General features: G+C 47.2%; 1 protein-coding gene across 1 annotated transcript in view; it reads right to left on the reverse strand.

Annotated features, from left to right (window-relative positions):
- The window catches only part of LARGE1 (LARGE xylosyl- and glucuronyltransferase 1), a 587913-nt gene that overhangs the window by 280980 nt on the left and 285980 nt on the right, over positions 1-20953 (reverse strand). The window contains exons 4-5 of the mRNA XM_027107480.1: positions 16587-16669; positions 736-859 (exon numbers count right to left, since the gene is read on the reverse strand). Coding sequence (XP_026963281.1) covers positions 736-859; positions 16587-16669 — 207 coding nt within the window. The remainder of the gene's footprint in view (positions 1-735; positions 860-16586; positions 16670-20953) is intronic.

Here is a 20953-nt window from a genome sequence, read left to right on the forward strand (position 1 = left end):
TCTGGACGCACAGGCTCAGCGGCCATGGCTCACGGGCCCAGCCGCTCTGTGGCACATGGGATCTTCCCAGACCGGGGCACGAACCTGCGTCCCCTGCATCGGCAGGTGGACCCTCAACAACTGCGCCACCAGGGAAGCCCCAACAGGAGGATTTTAAGCAAGGGAATGACGTGGGCAAATGAGTCTCCCTTGGTTGAAACCCTCTGGCCCAACATAATCCTTAATATTTATTCAACATAGTCTTTTAAAGCACATTCACACATGTTCTCTCATTTGAGCCCCTTAATGACTCCATGAGGTTGGTGTTATAAGTACATTTCTACTCATGAAAAAACAGATCCAAAGGTATAGCCTGTTTACTTTGTGTCTTATGACCAGTAAATGACAACATACGAATTCAAACACAGGCCTGTTGGACTCAGTGCTGACCTCACCGGGTAACAGAATTCTCTAGATATTGGCCACCATAGGCCTTCTTTAGATATGGACCAGGCCAGTAGCCTCCAGCCTCCACAGAAAGCCTTGGTGGCCAGAACTGCACAGCCCAACACGCATTCTGTGCTCAAGAAATGGTTGCTTTAATGCTTCAGATAATCAAATCAGATTCAAGTGGCAAACACCCTCAGTTATACCCTGGACGTCTCCAGTTTGCGAGCTGAGATTTCTGCCTTTGCTGCTGTCTACTAAACCATAAACAAGAAAAGCATCCTGCTTGATCTCCCTTCCCACCGGTACCTTGAGCTCATCCGCGTTGTAGAAGTCTACTCGCACGGCAGGCACCATCCAGGTCTGGAAGAGCGTCGCCAGGATCTGCTCGGCGATGGAGTCGGCAATGACGTGGAAATGCAGGGGGTTCCGCCTGTGGGCAGGGAGCGGAGGAGAGTCAGGAGGGAGAACCAAGGCCACAGAGACACGCTCTTACCAGCTGGTAGCGTGTGGCCAGTTTCTAACAGCAGTGATGAAGGACAATCAGGCATGTTACCTACTGGAGAGGACGTCAGAGCTGAGGAGAGAAGATGTCTCATCCAACCTCAGGATTTCAGAGACGTGGCCACCAAGGACCAGAGAGGGTAGAATCCCTGGTGACGTTCAATGCAAGCCAACCGCCATACCTGTTACTAGGGCATCTGTGTTTCTAAAAATCTTAAGTAGAGCATGTGTAACAATTTGGTCAACGCTTTATCTTTACCACCTGGATGTACCGGCATCAGTGCAGAAGCACGTGGACAAAGGATGAGGTCTTTGGACCAGCTGTGCGGAGCGGGTAACGCACCTCTCCCCCAGCACAGCACTAAGTCCTATCTTCTGCCTGTTCCTCCCCGAAAGAGAAACAGGCAGCCACGATGGCATCACCTGGGGCTCCCATAACTGAGTATCAGCCCACCCTCACTCGTAATATTTCTAAAGCCTTTATTCATTCTACCTCAGTTGACCCGCTGTTACACTGAGCCAGCACCCAAAATGCAAACCAGCAGTACACAAGGGCAAAGCTTCCAATTCAAATGGAAATGGGTTCGAAGCCCAGATCTGGCATCTATCAGGGGAGGACTTCAAGCATGTCACTTATACCTCTGCACTGCTGCTTCTTCATTCTGCAAAATGTGAAAAACCTCCTCTACGGGCTACTGGGTCAGTTAGATGAGATAAGAGGTACCATACATGATGCATCTCAACAACAGACAAAGATGGGATAACAACAGACAGCAGATATGCCTGCTTGAGGGACCGCCAGGCACAAACCAGAAGTTCAACCCAGAAGAACTATTACCAGAAATATCATTGCTCTAGTAAGAATAACGGCATACATCGTAATACCACGAACGAGCACCTCTGGAAATCTAAAGATGAGAACGACCTCGCCCACCCCAACCTCGAGGAGTTCTTACTATTTAGAGACAGTTAAATATAAACCCAAATATAAACAGGAGGTGGACTGTGATAACAGCTACAACAGAACACAAGGCTCCAGGAGAGCAAAGCAAAAGAAGGGCTAATCTGGACCGGGTCAGAAGAATGTGTAAGAGGTGGGGGAAGTCGTGCCCTGAAGGATAAATGACTTTATTCTTGGCAAAGAAGAGGGGACTCGATCCAAGGAGAATAACACGAGACTCTGGCTGGAGCCCAGGGGGTGCTGAGAGTGTGGTGGGAAGGGAAGGGTTAGCAGGGACTCAGGGGTTCGAGCAGAGAAGGGGAGAGATGCAAGCGCATAGGGAGCAGTGCAATGAACGCCCGCTTAAACAGTCTGGATTTGATCAGCTCGGTGTGGGCAGTAACAGACTGGCCCATAGCTCTCAGCCTCCTGCAATCGCTCCCCAGCCCTGTTCTAAGTTCTAGATACACAGATTTCTTTCAATTCCCCCTACCCTCGTGCTCTCTCTCCACCTGGGCCTTCGCACACACCGTTTACTCTGCAGGAAACCCTCTTGCATTTGCTCATTCTGTAAATACTTATTAAACACCCACTGTTCACCAGGTGACGTGCAGGATGCTGGGGACATGGTGGTAAGACACCATCCCTGCTCTCACGGTCTTGTCCTCTCCTTCTTCCTCCTCCTCCCCCCGCCCCTGCCTCCACAGCCCCCATTCAGCATTTGGTTCTCTCTCACCCAGCCTTCACTTCTGAGGTCTGCCATCATTTGCTTTTAGAATCCTTCCCTGACGACTCATGACTAAGTCGGGGCCCTTCCTAATGCACAGTCAGCTCAGCATCTGTGCCCATCCTTAGGCTGTGGTTGCCTGTTTACTGGTCTGCATGCCCCCTCGACCGTGAGCTCAGGGGAGTAAAGGATGGTGCCAGTTGTGTTAAAATGGAGAGCCCCACGATCAAACTCAGTGCCTGGGATGCAGTAGGAGTTCAATAAGCGAAATGAAGAGTGGGATAGGTGATGGATAGTGGGCAGCTAAGGGGAACAGAGGTGTACACCTCACTTAGGAGATTAGGTGAATGTGAAACAAGAATCCGACTTAGTGTCTGGGGAAGAGCAACAGCGAAGTGGAATCTAGAGGAATTTCAGGAGAAGAGATCTTAGATATGGGGGAAATGGAAAGGAAGAGGAAGACACTGGGGTTCCTGGGCTGGTGGTGATTCGTTCAGGACAGGGGCTACAGGAAGAAAGGCACACTGGAGGAAGATGATGGGTTTGGGACTGGGTATACCAAGTTTCAGGTGAGGGTGGCAAAGCCAGGTGGAACTGGGTAGATGAGTCTAGACCTGAAGAAAGTTATTATCCAAGGCCAACCTGCCAAACACATAGCAGGAGCTCAGGGTGCTGAGCTGAACAAATGACGCAAAGGAGCGATCAGCACTGCTGAACTTCTCCACGGCACCCGCTGCACGAACACTGCAAACTCTCCCATTAAACTGTCTATACTCAGAAGGAAGGGGCACGCCTGCCTTACAGCTTCCCTGGAAGCCCTACAGGTAGCTTCCCTATAAGAAGCTGCCAGCAGTCCTAGGCGATGATTGGTGGCATGAGGGAGTGATGGTGTATTTGTTCATCGGCCAGTGACCTACCTGGACGCTAAGCCAGAGACAGCTAGACAGCCACCTGGAAGTCAGAGGGTCCCCTTAGCCCTCAGTGTTGGCACAGTCATCCCCCTCTCCCACGAGCCGCGACCGGAGTCTTACGTATCAAGAATGAATGAAAATAAATCTGTATAACTGTCAGCTTGCATTTTTATCCACAGTAGAGAGATGGCTTAATTTTAGACATGGGTAACAATACCAAACAGATCAAGATACTCATCTTTGCCCCAACGCATCACGTTTTCCGCACATCTGTATCTTTGTCTGGGCTGTTCCTTCTCCCTGGGATACTCCCCTGATACTTGGAGGTCCCTGAGTACCTGTTCTTCCTTTCAAACTCCCTTTGTCAGTCATCTCCTCCTCAAAGCCTTCTGTGAGCCCATCTTCATCCCTCCCTTTTCCTGCTAACTGGGCACCTCAAATGAAAAGCTAATCTACCACTTCCAGCGAAGCACTGGGTGATACAAATTCAAACACCTGGCTCCTTCTCTGCACCGCGAGGCCTCTGAGAACAGGAACCATCTTTTCAACGCCACCCCCAGTGCCCAGCAGAGAGCATGGCAAGTAATGGGTGCTCAAGAAACACTGGTACAACAGGAGACGAAAGCCAGCGCCCCTCCCTCCCTGTCGCCGGTCACATTCCCATAAGAAGTAAAAGCAGCTAATGGCATGCTTGCATCAACGGTTCAGGGCCGCGCTCTGCTCCAGGACATCTGGGTCAGAACCCTGGCTGCATTAATGACTGACCGAGTGACCGAAAGCATGTGACTTCAGCTCTCTATGCCTCAATTTCTTCCTTTCAATTCAGAAACAATAATGGTAAGTAAGCAGCAGTACACTGGGTAATTGTGACAATTACGTGACGTATATAAAGCACTTAGCAAACATCTGGCGTGGAATATTTCAACACATGTTAACAATCGGTGTGGTCTGAATGTTCGTTGCCTCCCACCCCAAATTCATAACCCCTAAGGTGATGATACCAGGAGGTATGGCCTTTGGGAGGTATTTAGGTCACTAGGGAAGAGTCCTCCTTCCTTATAAGGGGTTAGTGCCCTTATAAAAGAGGCCCTCTTGTTTTTTTGACCACATGAGAACACAGAGAGAAGTCTTCAGTCTGTAATCAGGAAGTTGGCCCCCAGCCAGAGTCAGGCCATGCTGGTGCCATGACCTTGGACTTCGCAGCCTCTAGAACTGAGAAAAAAAATGCATGTCTCTTGTTTGTGAGCCACACGTTTGTGCTATTTTGTTACAGCTGCCTGAACGGACTAGGACAACTATTCCCGACACTAACTTATGAAACTGTTCTTTGCTCCACTGCTTTTGCATCACTTTTCAAATAAAGTATTTTCAATTAATTCTTCCATTCACAGACAAAAAATGAGTTGAATGAATAAACACCCAACAAAGAGCTATCAAGCAGCAAGTAAGGCAGAAGAGGGATTTAGGCGATGAATGAGCTCAGCGTCCTCTCTTCAGGCAGCAATCAATCTGGCAGAGACAGAGAAAGAATACTAATAACCACATAAACGTTAGAACCCCGGTGTCGCGCTGTAACGCTGGGCTACACACACGGCCGCAAAGTTTGGGAACGGCACAGCTCCCAGGGAGCCACCTGAAGACACTGACGTGGACGGTGAGTGAAGGTACTCCTGGAGCTGGAGAGTGAACAACTTGCACAACTGTACAGGACGGTGCCACAAGGAGGAACACACATGCCACTGGAGCATAAGGTGGGAGAGACCACTTCTCACTAGTGGGGAATCTAGGAAGTGCCCATGGATGATGTGGCAAGTAAACCGGACCTCTGGATGCAAAAAGATGGAGGATAGAGGAAGGCATTCTGCAGGAGGTAACAGAATAAGGAAAGGAACGGAGGTGGGAAAGTCCACCGTATGTCAGTGAAAGAACAATAGTCTTCTTTGAGTGGATCACACAATGTTTATTGAACACCTAGTGTATGCCTGGAATGGGGAGGAAAAAAAGAAGAGAGAGACAGTATTAACAACAAGAAGACAGCCAGACAAGGTTTGGGGAGCTCAGCAGGCAGCAGATTGAAGTTGTAATTCAGGAGGTTCATCTAGTTACCGAGCAGAAGATGAACCAGCGTGGGTAAGAGGAACAGGCTCTCAGAGGACGGTGCAAGCATTTTTTTTTTTTTTTTTTTTGCAGTACGCGGGCCTCTCACTGCTGTGGCCTCTCCCGTTGCGGAGCACAGGCTCCTGACGCGCAGGCTCAGCGGCCATGGCTCACGGGCCCAGCCGCTCCGCGGCATGTGGGATCTTCCCGGACCGGGGCACGCACCCGTGTCCCCCGCATTGGCAGGCGGACTCTCAACCACTGCACCGCCAGGGAAGCCCCGGTGCAAGCATTTGTATGAGGCTTTCCCCCTCTCCTGCATTCTTCCTCTGGTCTATTTAAAGCATCTCTCCAGAAGGGAGTGTAACTCCAGAAAGACACTGGGCTCCTCTTTAGGGCTAAACTAGGTGTTTGCATGGTCAAAGGGGTCAGTGAGCCTCATCAGCTTCCCTCATTAGACAACTAAGAAAACGCTTAATCTGAGGACACACAGTCCCCAGCTCAGGGGACCACCAGGACCCTGACAGTTCGCTGACCCCCTCAGTAATCCAATGCGGTCTAGCCAGCAGTAGCTCACGTCTCCTCGTGGGGAGGAGGAACACCTGGAGGGGCTCTGCTAATAATGCTCCACCTTGGGAACCATCACAAGGATGTGGGTCCCGTCAACTGCACCTCCAGCGGCCACGAGGAAAGCACCTGAAAGCATGGCCCAGACCACTTTTCATAGAGCTCCTGTGTAAGCCAGAATGTCACCCTTGAGCTTTAACTTCTGAATCCGGCTGCCAACCAGATGGTCCCACTTCATATCCCATGGGCCCCTTGGAATCAAGACGACCCAATTACAACCCTCCTAACAAACAAAGAATGTCAGCTCCATGGGGACAGGGACCTGGTTGGTCATTCACTGGTGTATCCCACCCCCTGGAACAGTGCCTGGCATATTAAATAGGGGCTCGTGTTGTCCTCTCTTGGCCCCTTACACATGTCTGTCCTCCTGAATTCCCTGCCTGAGTGAACGGTGCACCATTCACCCACACTCAAAAGCTAGAAATGGGGCTGTCACCTGGGCTCCTTCCCCGCCCACGTCCCACACGCCCAGTCAACCGCAAGTCCCCAGAGGCAGCGTTAGTCTCATGGTTGGGGCTTTGAAGCCAAACCGCCTGGCTGCCTCTTATCTAGGTCCTGTCACAAATGATGTGACCCTGAGTGAGCTTTTTAATCTTAGTCTCAGTTTCCAAATCTGTAAAATGGGGTTGATGTTGATGGCTCCTACCTCATAGTTACTGTCTGATGAACTGAGTTAAAATATATAAAGAACTTAGAAGGGTGACTCCCAGGCAGTAAGGACTTCATAAATATTAGCTATTATTACCCCAACTAACCTTCAGGAACATCTTATGAATATATTCACCCCTTCTCTCCCTGATCTCTGAGCTTGCTCCCTCCAATAGCTCGTCCATCCTGTCAGCCCTGAACTCTCTAAAATGATCACATGATCCCCTGCTCACCATACAGCCTTGCGCCTGGAGCTAACCGGACCTTCAATGAGCTCCCCCTGTCCCCCTGTCCATGCTCACGCCTCCCCACTCCCTCCTGCACTCCAGCCACTGTCCTCCGCAGACCTGCATGTGGCCACCTCTTCTCCCTCGTTCAAGAAGAAACCGAAGTGTCACCTCTTCAAGGAAGCCCTCCATGGCTACTCTACCCAAAATGTCCCTCTCCCTCCCCATCACTCCCCACCCTACTGCCCTGTTTGGTTTCTGTCTAGCACTGACTAGTATTAGAAATCTCCATCTTCATCGGCAGGTCTATCTCCACCCTCCACTAGAATGTGAGCTGTCTAGGGTAGAGATTCTCTCGTTTCACAAAGCACCTACTCTCTCGTTAACCCCCTCTACAGCCCCAGTGCCTAGAAAGTGCCTGGCCGTGAGTCAGGTCCAGGACTTGGCCACGTTCTCCCACAGGCTGTGTTCACGCTGTCGTGGCTTCCACAACCGCCTACACGTTGCCGCACTTCCTGCTTCCAGCCTTCTGTTCTCAATTTAGACGCCATGGCTCCAAGGAAGCCACTCCACAGAGTCAGATGCCCTTTCTCAGTGCCTCCCACTGATATCAGAGCTCAAAACTTAGATCTTTGCAACTGTTCCCTGTTAGATGGAGTCTCGGCCCTGGAAGCTACATTTTGTTGATGATCTTTTCCTCAGATTTTTAACAGTTCCTTGTAGATATAATCATCCAGTGATTGTTTATTGAAAGAATGAATGAACGGACAAATGAATAATTACCAAAGAGAACCAAATTCCCTCAGAGTGGACACAATTACCTGGAAATTAGGTGTAGAGGCACTTAAAAGAAAATGTGAGAGTAAATCTTTTAATTTGGGGTTAGGTGATGGTCTCTTAGATATGACATCTAAAGCTCAAACAACAAAAGAAAAACAGATAAACTGGTCTTCAAAATTAAAAACTTTTGTGCTTCAGAAAACACCATCAAGAGAGTGAAAAAGACAGCCCCAGAATGGGAGAAAATATCTGCAAAGCATATGTCTGATAAGGGACTTAAAACCAAGAATGTGTAAAGATCTTTTGCAATTCAAGACAAAGACAAGTTAGCAGGTTAAAAACGGAGCAAAGGATCTGAATGGTCATTTCTTGGAGAAGATGTACAAATGCCAATAAGCACAGGAAACGACGCTCAACATCACTAGTCACTAGGGAAATGCAAGTCAAAACTCAGACACCACTTCCCACCCACTAATGGCTAAAATAAAGAGACAGATGATAACAAGTGTTGGTAAAGATACGGAGATACTGGAACTCTCATTTGTTACTTGCGGAATTCTAAAATGACTGTAGCTGCTTTGGAAAACTGTTTTGCAGTTTCTTAGAAAATTGAGCAAAGTTACCACTGCTGAGTTATCCACCAATTCCACTCCTCGTTATATATGAAAAAGTATGAAAACATATATTCACACAAAAGCCTGAACACGAACATCCAGAGTTACATTATTCATAATAGTCAAAAAGTAGAAACAACGCAAATGGCCACCAACTGACGAATAAACAAAATGTAGTACATGCATACAATGGAATATTACTAGGCAATAAAAAGGAATGAAGTACGGACACGTGCTACAACATGGATGAACCTTGAAAACATTATGCTACGTAAGGAGAAGCCAGTCACAAAAGACCAGAGAGTACGTGATCCTGTTGATATGAAATGTCCAGAATAAACACATCCATAAAAACAGAAAGTAGACTAGTGGTTGCCAGGGGATGGAGGGAGGGGGAAATGGGGAGTGACTACTGATACATATGGGTGTTTCTTTACAAGATGAAGAAAACGGTCTCATGTTAGACAGTGGTGACAGCTGCATAACTCTAACTGTACTAAAAACCACTTTTCAGGAGTGAATTTCATGGTATGTGATTTACATCCCAATGCTTACTTACTGGCCTGAGATGTGGAGTGATGGTCTGACCTATGAGTTTGGGAGAGGGATTGAGGCCTGGTCTGTTCAGCTGTCTCTGGGCTTCTTTCCTGGGGAACTGTGTTGTACAGTAAGTCATTTGCCCAGGTGGGGAAGGCCTGCAGTTGTCCCAGTTGGCTCAGACTGTAAGTAAACCCAATTCATGAGGCCAAAAAAGAACTCACAATTGAAAGAACATCCCACAGTTCAGGACTAACAGCAGTAGAGGGGATATTTCATTCTCCAGGTGTAACTTCTGAGCCTTATTTTGCAATTGGCTCCTAACTCAGGAAGGTAAAAATGTTTTAAAGATAGAGGCCTCCAATTCCCCGAATCAGCCAGAGGTGATGAGCCTCCATCCTATTCTCTGTTGTCCAGAGGTAAATTAGCAAGAGTTAGACAGATGTTAAGAACGTATTCACGCCAAAATGAGTTTCATAAACTGAAGACAGTAAGAACTCATTCAGAAGAATCACAAAAGGAGTAATTTTCTTAATATATGATTCAATGTTATTTAATTTTACATCTAGATAACATCCGAAATAGTCTTTTATACCAGTCCACCAGTTACATATGCATTTTGGGAGCACTGCTTTAAGCCCATGAGAAAAGGCTTCTACCTGAACAGGCAAGCTTGAGTACATATCTTCAAATACAATGGGGTCCACGTGGCTGGGTTCAAGCCACACAGACACTAGGTCTATTCTAATTCAGACCAGATCACACTTTTTTAACAAAGAAGGGAGCAAGTGCACGCTTCATCTTCAGCACAGTCTGCAGATTTTGCTCATAATGAGCAATGCTCCTGCTGCCTCTGGTTTCCTTAACTGCTCCCCTGTTCCAGGCTGGGATGCAATAAATATGGTAATACAAAGAGGCAAAGATGATTAAACCCCAGCTTCCTCCCTGCTTTTCCTTTCTTATTTTGTCAGGAATGTGCCACAGCCCCTGTAAGGCAATCCAAGGTCTGTTTTTTATTAAAATGTACAAGGACAGCTGAGTTGAAATAATCCTTAATTATTAAGGTTACAATGGAATTGCAGTTTTAGAAAAAGAAAGAGCCTGTGACAGCAACTCGAAGGCTCAGTGAATCTGTTACACTGAGAGATGTAAATGGAACTCACTGCAGAAAACCATAGCAGCCAGAATGAGGGTTTTTCAGTGTGAGTTCTTGGATTGGGGGAGGACAAGTGGCCTTGATAATGTGGGAAGAATCGAGGACAAGTCAGTATTCATGTCAGAAAAGCTCTCCAGGGGAGAAGAACGGAGCAAATCAAAGGCCTCATGGTGTAGTGAAAGCAGCATGGATTCCAGGGTTGGCCGGAGCCAAGGCTAGAAACCCAGGAGCATCACTTATTCACCTGTGACCTTGATCAAGCTATTTAACCTCTCTGAGCCTCAGTTTCCTCATCCATTTGTGGGAGTAACGGCATCCACTGTACAGGGTTGGGATGAAGGTCAAATACAATGACCTACCCTTGGCATCTGAACTACACGAATTACTTCTTTTTGGTTTTACATATACATGCGTGACTAAATAGCATAGATGGTTTACCTGTTCACAGGTTCTACATGTCCTTGCTGTTTTTTTCCCTGAACTTTAGCGAGGTAAAATTGACAAATAAAAATTGTATATATTTAAGGTGGACATTAAATACTTTGAAAACATTAAAGGTGATATTTTTATACATGTATACATTGTGAAATCATCATCACAATCAAGCTAATGAACACACCCATTGCCTCACACAGTTACCATTTTCTCTTCTTTCCTCCATGCGATTTTCTTAAGTCTTACTAGAACACTAATGTCCAGGCCTTTAAAACCACTATCTATACTTATCACCTCAAAAATACATACCTGGGGGGGAATGAGGATGATAATGGAAACCACAGGAGTAATAATAATGTCTACATGGTCACCCAAAATGATGAATGAAAATAAAAATAAGAAAATGATACTCAAAATGGTAACTTTTCAAGAGCTCAGACTCTGAAGCTAGACTGACTGGGTCCAACCCCGGCCCTGCCCCTCCTCTCTGTGACCCTGAGCCTTGCCTTCACACATGGATCCTCAGTTTCATCATCTATAAAATGGGGATACCAGTAACCACACCCTGGAACTACATGAACATTCAATGCATTCATATCTGAAAAACACTCAGAACACAGCCTGATGTAGAATGAGAACTACCTTCCTATTTGTTAAATAAATAAAAGACATGAATGTTTCACGTCGATTACTTCTTTTGATATTCACAACAGGGCTCTATGAGAGGCTGGGGGGCAAGGCAGAGCTCCAAGAAGTACAGTGACCTGCTGGTTCACCAGCTCATAGATGGAAAGTCCAGAATCAGAACCTACTTCTGGTTTCTTTTACTTAGATCCTAGGTTCCTCCCTTCAAAATCTGGAAACTGCTTCTATAACAAGTTTAAGCCTGAATAAGCAATAAGACAATTAGAGGCAGACACTGGTCACGAAGATGCTGTTTTATCTTCTCTGTTCTTGAGGGGCACAAGTAAAGCTAAAAAAAAAAAAAGGACAGGTGCGCGCGCACACACACACACACCCCAGCTGTTTGACATGTAAAGTAAGGCAAATCACCCAGCTTCTTCCCGCCAACAGGGCTGTGGAGTAACAGTTAAGTAGATCACCCCAGCAAATGAATATGAAATGTTTACAAGCTGGTCCACCTTCCTGCCCAGGAGGTAAGCACTTAGTGACTAAGTGAATATATATACTTTTTCCTCTGCTTACTAAAAGCTCGGTTTCCTTGAAGAGCAGCTATACTTCCCGGTTTATCTGCAACTGGGATTGGAGTTACAGGCATCCCCCCAACTTTTCTTTAAAGTCTCCCATCTAGGTGACACAGACACATACTGTGTTATTTTCTACTAGGTAAACCTTTGCTCACATTTATTTTGTATTTATTTTTCTCATCCTCCTTTTTCTTCATCATAGAGGGTACAGAGTAAGATGACCAAAAATATATATAAAGAGAAAACAAAACCAAGATCATCTGTATTTCTACCACCCCAGACACAATATACAAGAATTCCATTTTTCATGTATGTTTTGCTATTCTTTCACTCCCTGTAGTATTCCAACCATGTATATGTGTATCTGTATGCATGCCACACATGTGTGCATGTATTTATATAGTGGGACGATGTTATGCATGAGTTTTTTTTGTGTGTTGTGTTTTCTTTTTTTTTTTTGCGGTACGCGGACCTCTCACTGTTGTGGCCTCTCCTGTTGCGGAGCACAGGCTCCGGACGCACAGGCTCAGCGGCCATGGCTCACGGACCCAGCTGCTCCGTGGCATGTGGGATCTTCCCGGACCGGGGCATGAACCCGTGTCCCCTGCATTGGCAGGCGGACTCTCAACCACTGCGCCACCAGGGAAGCCCTACGCATGAGTTTTTGAACTGTGTTGTCACTCACCTTATATCATAAAATATCACTTGTCCATGTTATGACATACTTTTTACAACCAACTAAGAATATGGTTTACTATAAGAGGACATTCCATTATTTAGACTTATTGTTTAAGTGTTATTTGAATTTTTATGATTGTAAGCAATATTTTGCAAAAACTTTTTTCTGTAATTAGGATTATCCTTTTAAGACAGACTCCCTAAAGCAGTCATAGGGTAAATGTCTTGGTCATAATACTATGAACTCTCTTTCTAAAAGGTTATAGCAATTTTTTAGTGCAAGCATCAGCATATAAGAGTGCCCATAATACTTTTACTATCTTTTAAAATATAGTGCGCCCACTGTCACTAAGCATGCTGCAGAAGCAAAATTGATTTGATGTGACGAAGCAAACCTTACATGAAATTTTGCTAAAAATCTTGTCTGGAAAATAAATCTAATTACTGTAATTAACAGTGAAAGCCAAAAGAAGCATACTGAACCACTATATTATTAACATTAGGAAGGTACTCCGTTTGTCAAAGTATTTTATAATCAAGTACTAGTTAATCCTCACAGTGTGCTTTGGAAACAATGAAGCTATTTATAGCTGGACTTTCTGAGCTGAATGTCTTTCAAAGGTCCTTTTGTCTTGATATCTCAAATCATTGTCACCAGCATATCAATTCACAGAATAATTCTCATCTGTAGAATTTCAAGGATGGGAGGGACTTAATTGGCTATTCGGTCCAAAGGGATCAAGCAGTCACTGATGTGGGGTGTAGAATGTTCATACCACATACTGAGAATTTACTTTCTTCTCAAGTCCCCATGCCTCCATGAAAGTATGGCATGCCATCAGCAGCTGATAATAAAACTACTGTTATGTTTTTAAATTTATTTATTATTTTATTTATTTATTTTTGGCTGCGTTGGGTCTTCGTTGCTGCACACAGGCTTTCTCTAGTTGCGGTGAGCAGGGGCTGCTCTTTGTTGCGGTGCGCGGGCTTCTCATTGCAGTGGCTTCTCTTTTTGTGGAGCGCGGGCTGCCGTAGTTGTGGCACACGGGCTCAGTAGTTGCGCGCACGGGCTTAGTTGCTCTGTGGCATGTGGGAATCTTCCTGGATCAGGGCTCGAACCCGTGTCCCCTGCAGTGGCAGGCGGATTCTTAACCACTGCGCCACCAGGGAAGCCCCCTACTGCTATTTTTAAATTTAACATCTTTGTGCTTCAGCTACTGTAGAAGTAAAAGTTTATACTCAACAGGATTCTTACGATTTCAACAACTATTGGAATTATTTAGGTTTTATGACCTTAAAGGTGCCATAATTGAGAGAGAGCGCGATGACCTGGAATCGTGCAAACACTCTTCTCTAAAGAGTGGGCTTTTTCCTTTCAATCAGGGAGGGACCCGAGGTCTTTAGTGGAGACAAGGAATAAACACATAAAGGCTGAGAACCACTCATCTGATTCCATGCGTAGCCTACAGAATGCCTGGTTTCAAGGGGCAGATGGAGGCTGCAGAACCGTTAGTCCCCAAGGTGCACAGAAGCGTGGTGTTGGGAAAGGGCCCCTCTTCGTTCGGCGTTCCCACCTCCTCCTCAGATGTACAACTGAAATCACAGTGGCAGCCGGACAGAGCTACAAGGAGGACCTGAGCACCCCTAGCAGTAACTGATCCCGTAATGTATTTGTCGGTTGTTCACCTCTCCCTGCTCCAGGAGGCAGTGAATCTGATGTTTTGCTAACCTGCCAGCTGACTGCAGGAAGGCTGGGGGCCCTGCAAGAACCAGCCACGGGAGTTCAGTACGAACAGCTGAGCTAAGAAGTGTTGTTGTTTTCAACCAAGTCAGTTTTGGGGTGAACTGATTCCTAGCAAAAGCTAACCAATATACAAACTAAAGTCTCAAGAGCGAGATGATGTGCTGAACATCACTGAGCTACACGGCGGCCGGAATGTGAAGTCGAACTAAATCTGGGCTAGTAAGTAACTGGTTGAATTAACACTCTCCAGGTTATTTATTAATGCAGTCTCCTAGGTTCACTTATTAAACAAGTCAACACTTACTGAGCATATAATACATGTTAAGTACTCTGCTGAGATACTGGGAAAACAGGAAAAATAAGGCACGGTGTCTGTCTCCAGAAGCCCCAGATTCTACTACAGGAGATATAACATGAATATATAAATAAATTACAATGTAATAAATATAATGATAGAAAGATACACAGGGTACTATGGGCTGGTAGAAGGGGAGCCCCGACCCAGGCTTCCGGTTAGAAATAATACCTACACAAAGGCTTCAAGGATAAAAGGAGTTTGCCAAACTGGGGTGGCAGGGAGAGGCAGGGGGAGGGGAGAAATGGGCAGAGAGAGCAGCAAGAGGAAAACAACAGGCAGGGCGCACCTTGGAGAGGGTGGGGACCTACCAGCACATCAGTGCTACTGGAGCGTGAAAAAACAGCGAGGAGAAAGAGAACGCTGCTGAGAATGACATCACATCCCGGATGGTCTGTGTGCCACAGTAAAGAGATTCAATTCTCTTCCCTCGACAAGGAGAAGCTAAGGAAAGGTTTTAGGAAATCAGATTTGCATGCCTGAAATATCATTCTGACATTAGGGAGGATAGGGCAGGGAGACAGAAAGCACAGCTGAGAGTACATGTAGACATGAACTATGACAGTCACAGTGGGGATGGAGGGGAAGGGGTGGAAATGAAAATTACTTAGGAAGGAGGACCTCAAGGCATCAGTGATAGATGGGCTGGTTGGGGGACTGAGAGAGCAAGAGGACACAAGATGAATCCCACTTTCCTGCAGGGTGGGTATGTCTTGGGTGTCCACCAACTCTCTCACCTCCATTTATGCTGTTGACAGATCTGGGTGTAAACCTTTACATGGATCGCTGTTCAATTAAACTGTGGGAGCTCTTCATGACTGTTCCTACTGCTAAGACCCTTCTGCATCCTGCCATGGTTATCTGATACGTTTCCATGCTGTGCACTGCAGCTACGGGTGAGCTTCGTCCAAACCCTTGGTAAGAAAGCAAGTTAGAGCAGAGCCCAAGGACACTGGCTGCAGCTGTAGGCCCAATTCTGGATACACTGAACATAACTAGATATCAATCAAAATAGTGAGGGGACAGAAGAAAAGTGCCATGAAAAAGCATTATGAAAGCAAATGGCCGGAGCTTAACTTGGAGAACAGAGGACTCAGGAGGGACTGTCATTTCCAGGTGGAAGAGGAATCCATTCTTTGTATGACTGTCTCCATGGTGATGCACTAGCACCAATGGACTTCATCACACAATCTACCAGTTGGAAAAGTTCAGTTTGATATAAGGCAGGACTGTCTAATGGTCAGAAACACCCGGAGGTGGGATGGGCTACACTGGAATAGAATAAGCATCCTGTATTAGCTTGCTAGAACTGCCATAACAAAATGCCACAAACTTGTGTGCCTTAAACAACTGGAATTTATTTTCTCTAGTTCTGAAGGTTAGGAGTCCAAAATCAAGGTGTCAGCAGGGTTGGTTTCTTCTAAGGTTTCTCCCCTTGGCTTGTAAATGGCTGTCCCTCTGTCCTCATCTTCTCTTCTTATAAAAACCTCAGTCATACTGGATTAGGGCCTACCTATATGATCTCATTTTAACTTAATTACCTCTTGAAAGGCCCTATCTCCAAATACAATCACATTCTGACGCCCTGGAGTTTGGGATTCAAACAGATAAAATTTAGGGGGACACAATTCAGTCCATAACGCAACTTGTCAACAGGGAAGTGTAAATGGAGGTATGGTGAGTGTCAGGTAGGGGAAGGCAATGAAGAAACTGAAGTAGCAAATCTGGAGTGTCCTTGAAGGTCCCTTAAGGTCTAAGAGCTACAATTCTAAACATTGCGAGAGGGCCCCTCATCACTGCTGTTAAACATTATTAACATGATAATCTCCCCGGGGTTTCAGACAATAATTACATTTTCATGGCAGCTTAAATGATTGATGAGAAATGTTGCTTTTATTTAACCCTTCCTGGAGGAAAGGCACAGGCTGACAGCTACACACGTGAGCCCGCAGAGGACAACAGTCACGCTTACCTGTGAAACAGGACAGACTTCACCAAGGTGACAACATCCCGGCTGGCGTTGTATCCGGCACAGACAATGGCAACGTGGATTGTCTGGGAAGCAAAGAAAGCAGGGGGAGCAGTTAGATGGAGGAAGAGGACTTTGCTGGCGCTCTGGACCACACGAAAAAGTGCCCTTATTTCTTGCTGGGATCATTGGGACACAAAAAGCATTGGCGGCAGCTGTGAAGAATAACTCGAGACAGTTTTATGAAGGCCTTTTTAATCGGTTTATGGAGCTATCATCATTTGGAAAACATTAAGGCTCTTTTCAATTACATTTTGGGGACGAGAGAAATGGCAATTGGCTTGAATAGGTAAACAGTGAGTCCCGTGCCCCCATGTCTGCAGACCGTGACAACTGGTAACAAGAGAAGAGAAAGTAATACACCCTGAAAGGATGAACTGACAATCGGGGATCTCAGACAGAGACGTGGTGGCTCAGAGTTTGGGAAACGTTCTCACAAGATGTCTCAGGTCAGGGGTAACCTGATAACAGAGCAAAGGGACCAACAAACACCTATGGGCCCCAGCTGGGATGCCATTCAAGGAACTGAAGACTGGCAGAATCAATGGGACGAGGATGGGTCATCTCATGCAAGCACTCGAGAGCACGGGCCCCAGTCTGTCCATTAACCAATCGCTGTAACACGAGGGGCATGACACGTGTCCTGCAGGATGTCACGGAAGGGAACTATGCCACGTGCAGAAATACAGCACACTGCAGTCCACTCATGACAAAAACGTCCTCAAGAGCTAAGCTTCCCAAACGGGGTGACTTGGCACCCTGGTGTGCCGTGAAGTGAATGACAGGCGATGAAGACACTCATCTCTTCAAGTGAGATCTCCAGGCTCCCAGGCAGGTCTACCCCTCAGGCTTGGCTGCCCTCTGCTGCCAGCAATTTTTCCTGTTCACCTCCTTGTACTATACAATTATCACCCTCTGTGGGAGCCACACTTGACAAAGATTGGAAAGTACTGCCCTAGGGCATCCCCTTTAGGAAGTTGCCCAGCCTCTCTCAGAACAGCTGGAAGGAACGGGGCGTTCCTGCCTCTCCATGTTGTCCTTTGACCAACGCACAGCCTCCCTCGAATTGAAACCTGCCTACTAACACCCACTCCAGCCCTGCTCTGTCCTGGGAGTACTGCAGAACCAACATGTTCCCCAGGGCACCCAATACTGAAATTCCAGGGAGAGGTCTTGATAGGTGCCTCTTTGTTTTCAGAACCACACACATGGCCCTTCCTCCCAGGGCTCCCAGCAGGCTCCCAGACTCCCTGCTATCCTCATGAGCCACTTCCAACTGCAGTGCAGTTCTGACGTCCTGGTCACTGCCACACGGGCTTCCCCAGACCTACCTTCAGCACCGTGCCTCCTGACATCACCAAGGGAAGTTTAACCACCTCAAGGATAAACCAGCCAAGAGCCTGGAATGCACTTCTAAGACCGCTTCACCTCCAGTGAGCTTCACTGCACCTTGGCCACCCACTCTCAATGCCAGGAGCTGAACCTCAGCGTCACCCAGATCCTCATTGCAAGAAATCCTGAAATCACGGGTTCACCCGCAGCTGTGGGATTCTCAGAGCCTCTCACTCCTGCACCTGCCCCTCTCCCCGTCCTGAAGAACCCCATTCCGCCCTGTGTACCAGGCCCTACCCTGTCTGACCCATCTTCTGTGCCCTTGGCTCCCTGACATGTTCAACCCCACACTCAATACACAAACCCCGACTCCTGGATCAGGGCTACAGGGTCCCTCCTCCAGACTTATACCTGGGGATCAAGAAGGAGGACAAGGGAAGATAAAAGAGACGAATAATCACCACACTAAGAGCTAATATTTACTGAGCAAATTATTACATTCCAGGTACTGTACTTAGCACACAGATTGCCAGATTTAGTTGTACAAGGCAAGTACAGTGTTACTATTTCAGTATTATAGATCAAGAAACAGGCTGAGAGATGGGATTTGAATTCTGCAAAAGAGATTCTTCACCCTGCTGGTGGTACATCAGCAACACACAAAAGATTTAAAAAATACACCCTGAGCCCCGGCCCCATCTCAGACCAATTAACAATCTCCTATGCCCAAGATCTTAAAATACCCTGCTGGGAGGCGGTAGTTCTCAACAGGGGCTAATTTACTCCCCTCTGCCTCCCCCAGAACGGGCGTCCATGTCTGGACTCATTTTTGGTTGTCACTCCTGGGGGTGTGCAGGGCTACTGGCATCCGGTGGGTGGCGGCCAGGGATGCCGTTCAACACCCTACAATGCACAGGAGGCCACCGAGACAATGATGCTGTGCAAAAGGTCCAGGTTCTCTGGATGGGGAGGGGGTGGGAGAGGCTAAGATCTCACGGGGCACCAAAGCCACCTTTCTCAAACTCATTTCTGCACGTCTCAACTTCTCCACCTGTAAAATGATGACAGCCCCGCTTATCTCCGGATAATATCTCCAAAAGACTCGGAATCAAAGCCTGTAATGTGGATGCAACTGTCACAGTTTAAATCATGAAGGAAACGGATAGGGAAACGCCTGCACAGAGGAGACGTAACCAGGGCGGGGATGAGAATGGTAAAAGCATGCTGAATCAGGCTCTTTGGAATTGCAAATATTTAAACACCTGGCCTCCGCGAGATGTCAAACTCTGTCTTGGCTTCAGGGTTCAGGGACGTTTTCAAATGGGCCCATTAAATGTAAGCACGAGCGTGCACATTCTCAAACATTTTACATAATTTTCCAATCTCTTTAGTTTCATCCAGTACACCTGCCACCATGAATAAATTCATCCTCTGGAGCCGCTGCGGCAGAGCGCTGCTACCCAGGAAAGCAGAAAATTGGAGTGTCACGAACACGTGCCTGGAAGAGTTCGGGGTGGTCCCAAATTTTGTGGGTGCAGAAGCGTATGGCAGGAGTGAGGCAGGGCTTGGGGTAGGAGCGGAGACAGTCCGGGAACAGGGATGAAGGTTCCTTGGAAGAGCAGGGGTGCACACATGGTCCTACCATGAGAACTTTCTGGTCTGAAGCTACGAAGTCCAGGTTTTCATGTTTCTCAATGTGGTGGCTTAAAGATGGTCACAGATACGTGGACATTCCGACTCCCAAAGGGAAGGGTCTAAACATCAGATTCTGTGACCACTGGTCCACTTCTGCCCTATACTTGGTAGGTGTCATACTTGCCTTTATTGGTCAAAGTCTGCAAGTAGCGTGACGATGCTCTTCTTTGCTCCTCTAGGCTCACTCTCTGCGCTTCTCCAACTGGCTCTGTGCCCCAAGAGCCTGATTTGTTTAGACCGAATTAACTGGGTTCCTCCTGCTTCTGGTTCCTGGTTGAGTTTGGTCAATGGGAGACCCTAGCGGGAGTCCAAAGGCCCCCCTCTTTATGTCCACTTCTTGCTGGCTTCCACAGGGCCTCCTGCCTGCACCTCTCGGGCCCAGGGGTCGTAGTGACTCCCTCGTGGGAGCTGTACCACCCTCGCTGGTTCCCCTTAACCCTGCATTAAACCCTCTCCACCTCCTTTGTGAGCGTCCCCCTGTTTCCTGCCAAGATCAGACCAAATTCCAGTGATCCTCCCTCAGCACCCCATTTGTCCTGGTGGCTGGAAGGGAACCACAGATGATTTTGGAGCGTCCACAGATATATCACCAATATATCTAAAATAAAACAAGGCAGGAGAGCAACTTGAGAATGGATAAATTGTAGTTAGAAATTTTAAGGCACTCTGGAATTCCCTGGCAGTCCAGCGGTTAGGACTCAGTGTTTTCACTGCCGGGGCCGGGGTTTGATCCCTGGTCAGGGAACTAAGATCCCACAAGCCGTGTGGCATGGCCCAAAAAAAAAATTTACTTAAAATTTTACGGCTCTATACAAAATTCTCAGACACAGGGACCACAAGGCTCTTTCTAAGGAAGCCAGTAAAGCTTCCTGCTCACTTACAGTGCTGCAACCTGCACCCAAAGATACAGGTTAGAGTGCCAGAGCTAGGCTCTCATTCCTGATGCCACTGGGGTCAAGTGAGTGACCTTTACTTTTAGGGCCTGCAGGAAGAATTCAGACATGAGCAGAGTGTTTTTGGAGACTGATGTGCCAGGCACTGTGCTGGTCTCAAAGGATCAAAACGTCAATCAGCGGGCTTCCCTGGTGGCGCGGTGATTGAGAGTCCGCCTGCCGATGCAGGGGACACGGGTTCGTGCCCCGGTCCGGGAGGATCCCACGTGCCGCAGAGCGGCTGGGCCCGTGGGCCATGGCCGCTGAGCCTGCGCGTCCGGAGCCTGTGCTCCGCAACGGGAGGGGCCACAACAGTGAGAGGCCCGCGTACCGCAAAAAAAAAAAAAAAAA

Source organism: Aethalodelphis obliquidens, unplaced genomic scaffold (genome assembly GCF_003676395.1).
Source record: "Aethalodelphis obliquidens isolate GAN/ISIS:26980383/991018 unplaced genomic scaffold, ASM367639v1 scaffold8, whole genome shotgun sequence".
NCBI lineage: Eukaryota > Metazoa > Chordata > Mammalia > Artiodactyla > Delphinidae > Aethalodelphis > Aethalodelphis obliquidens.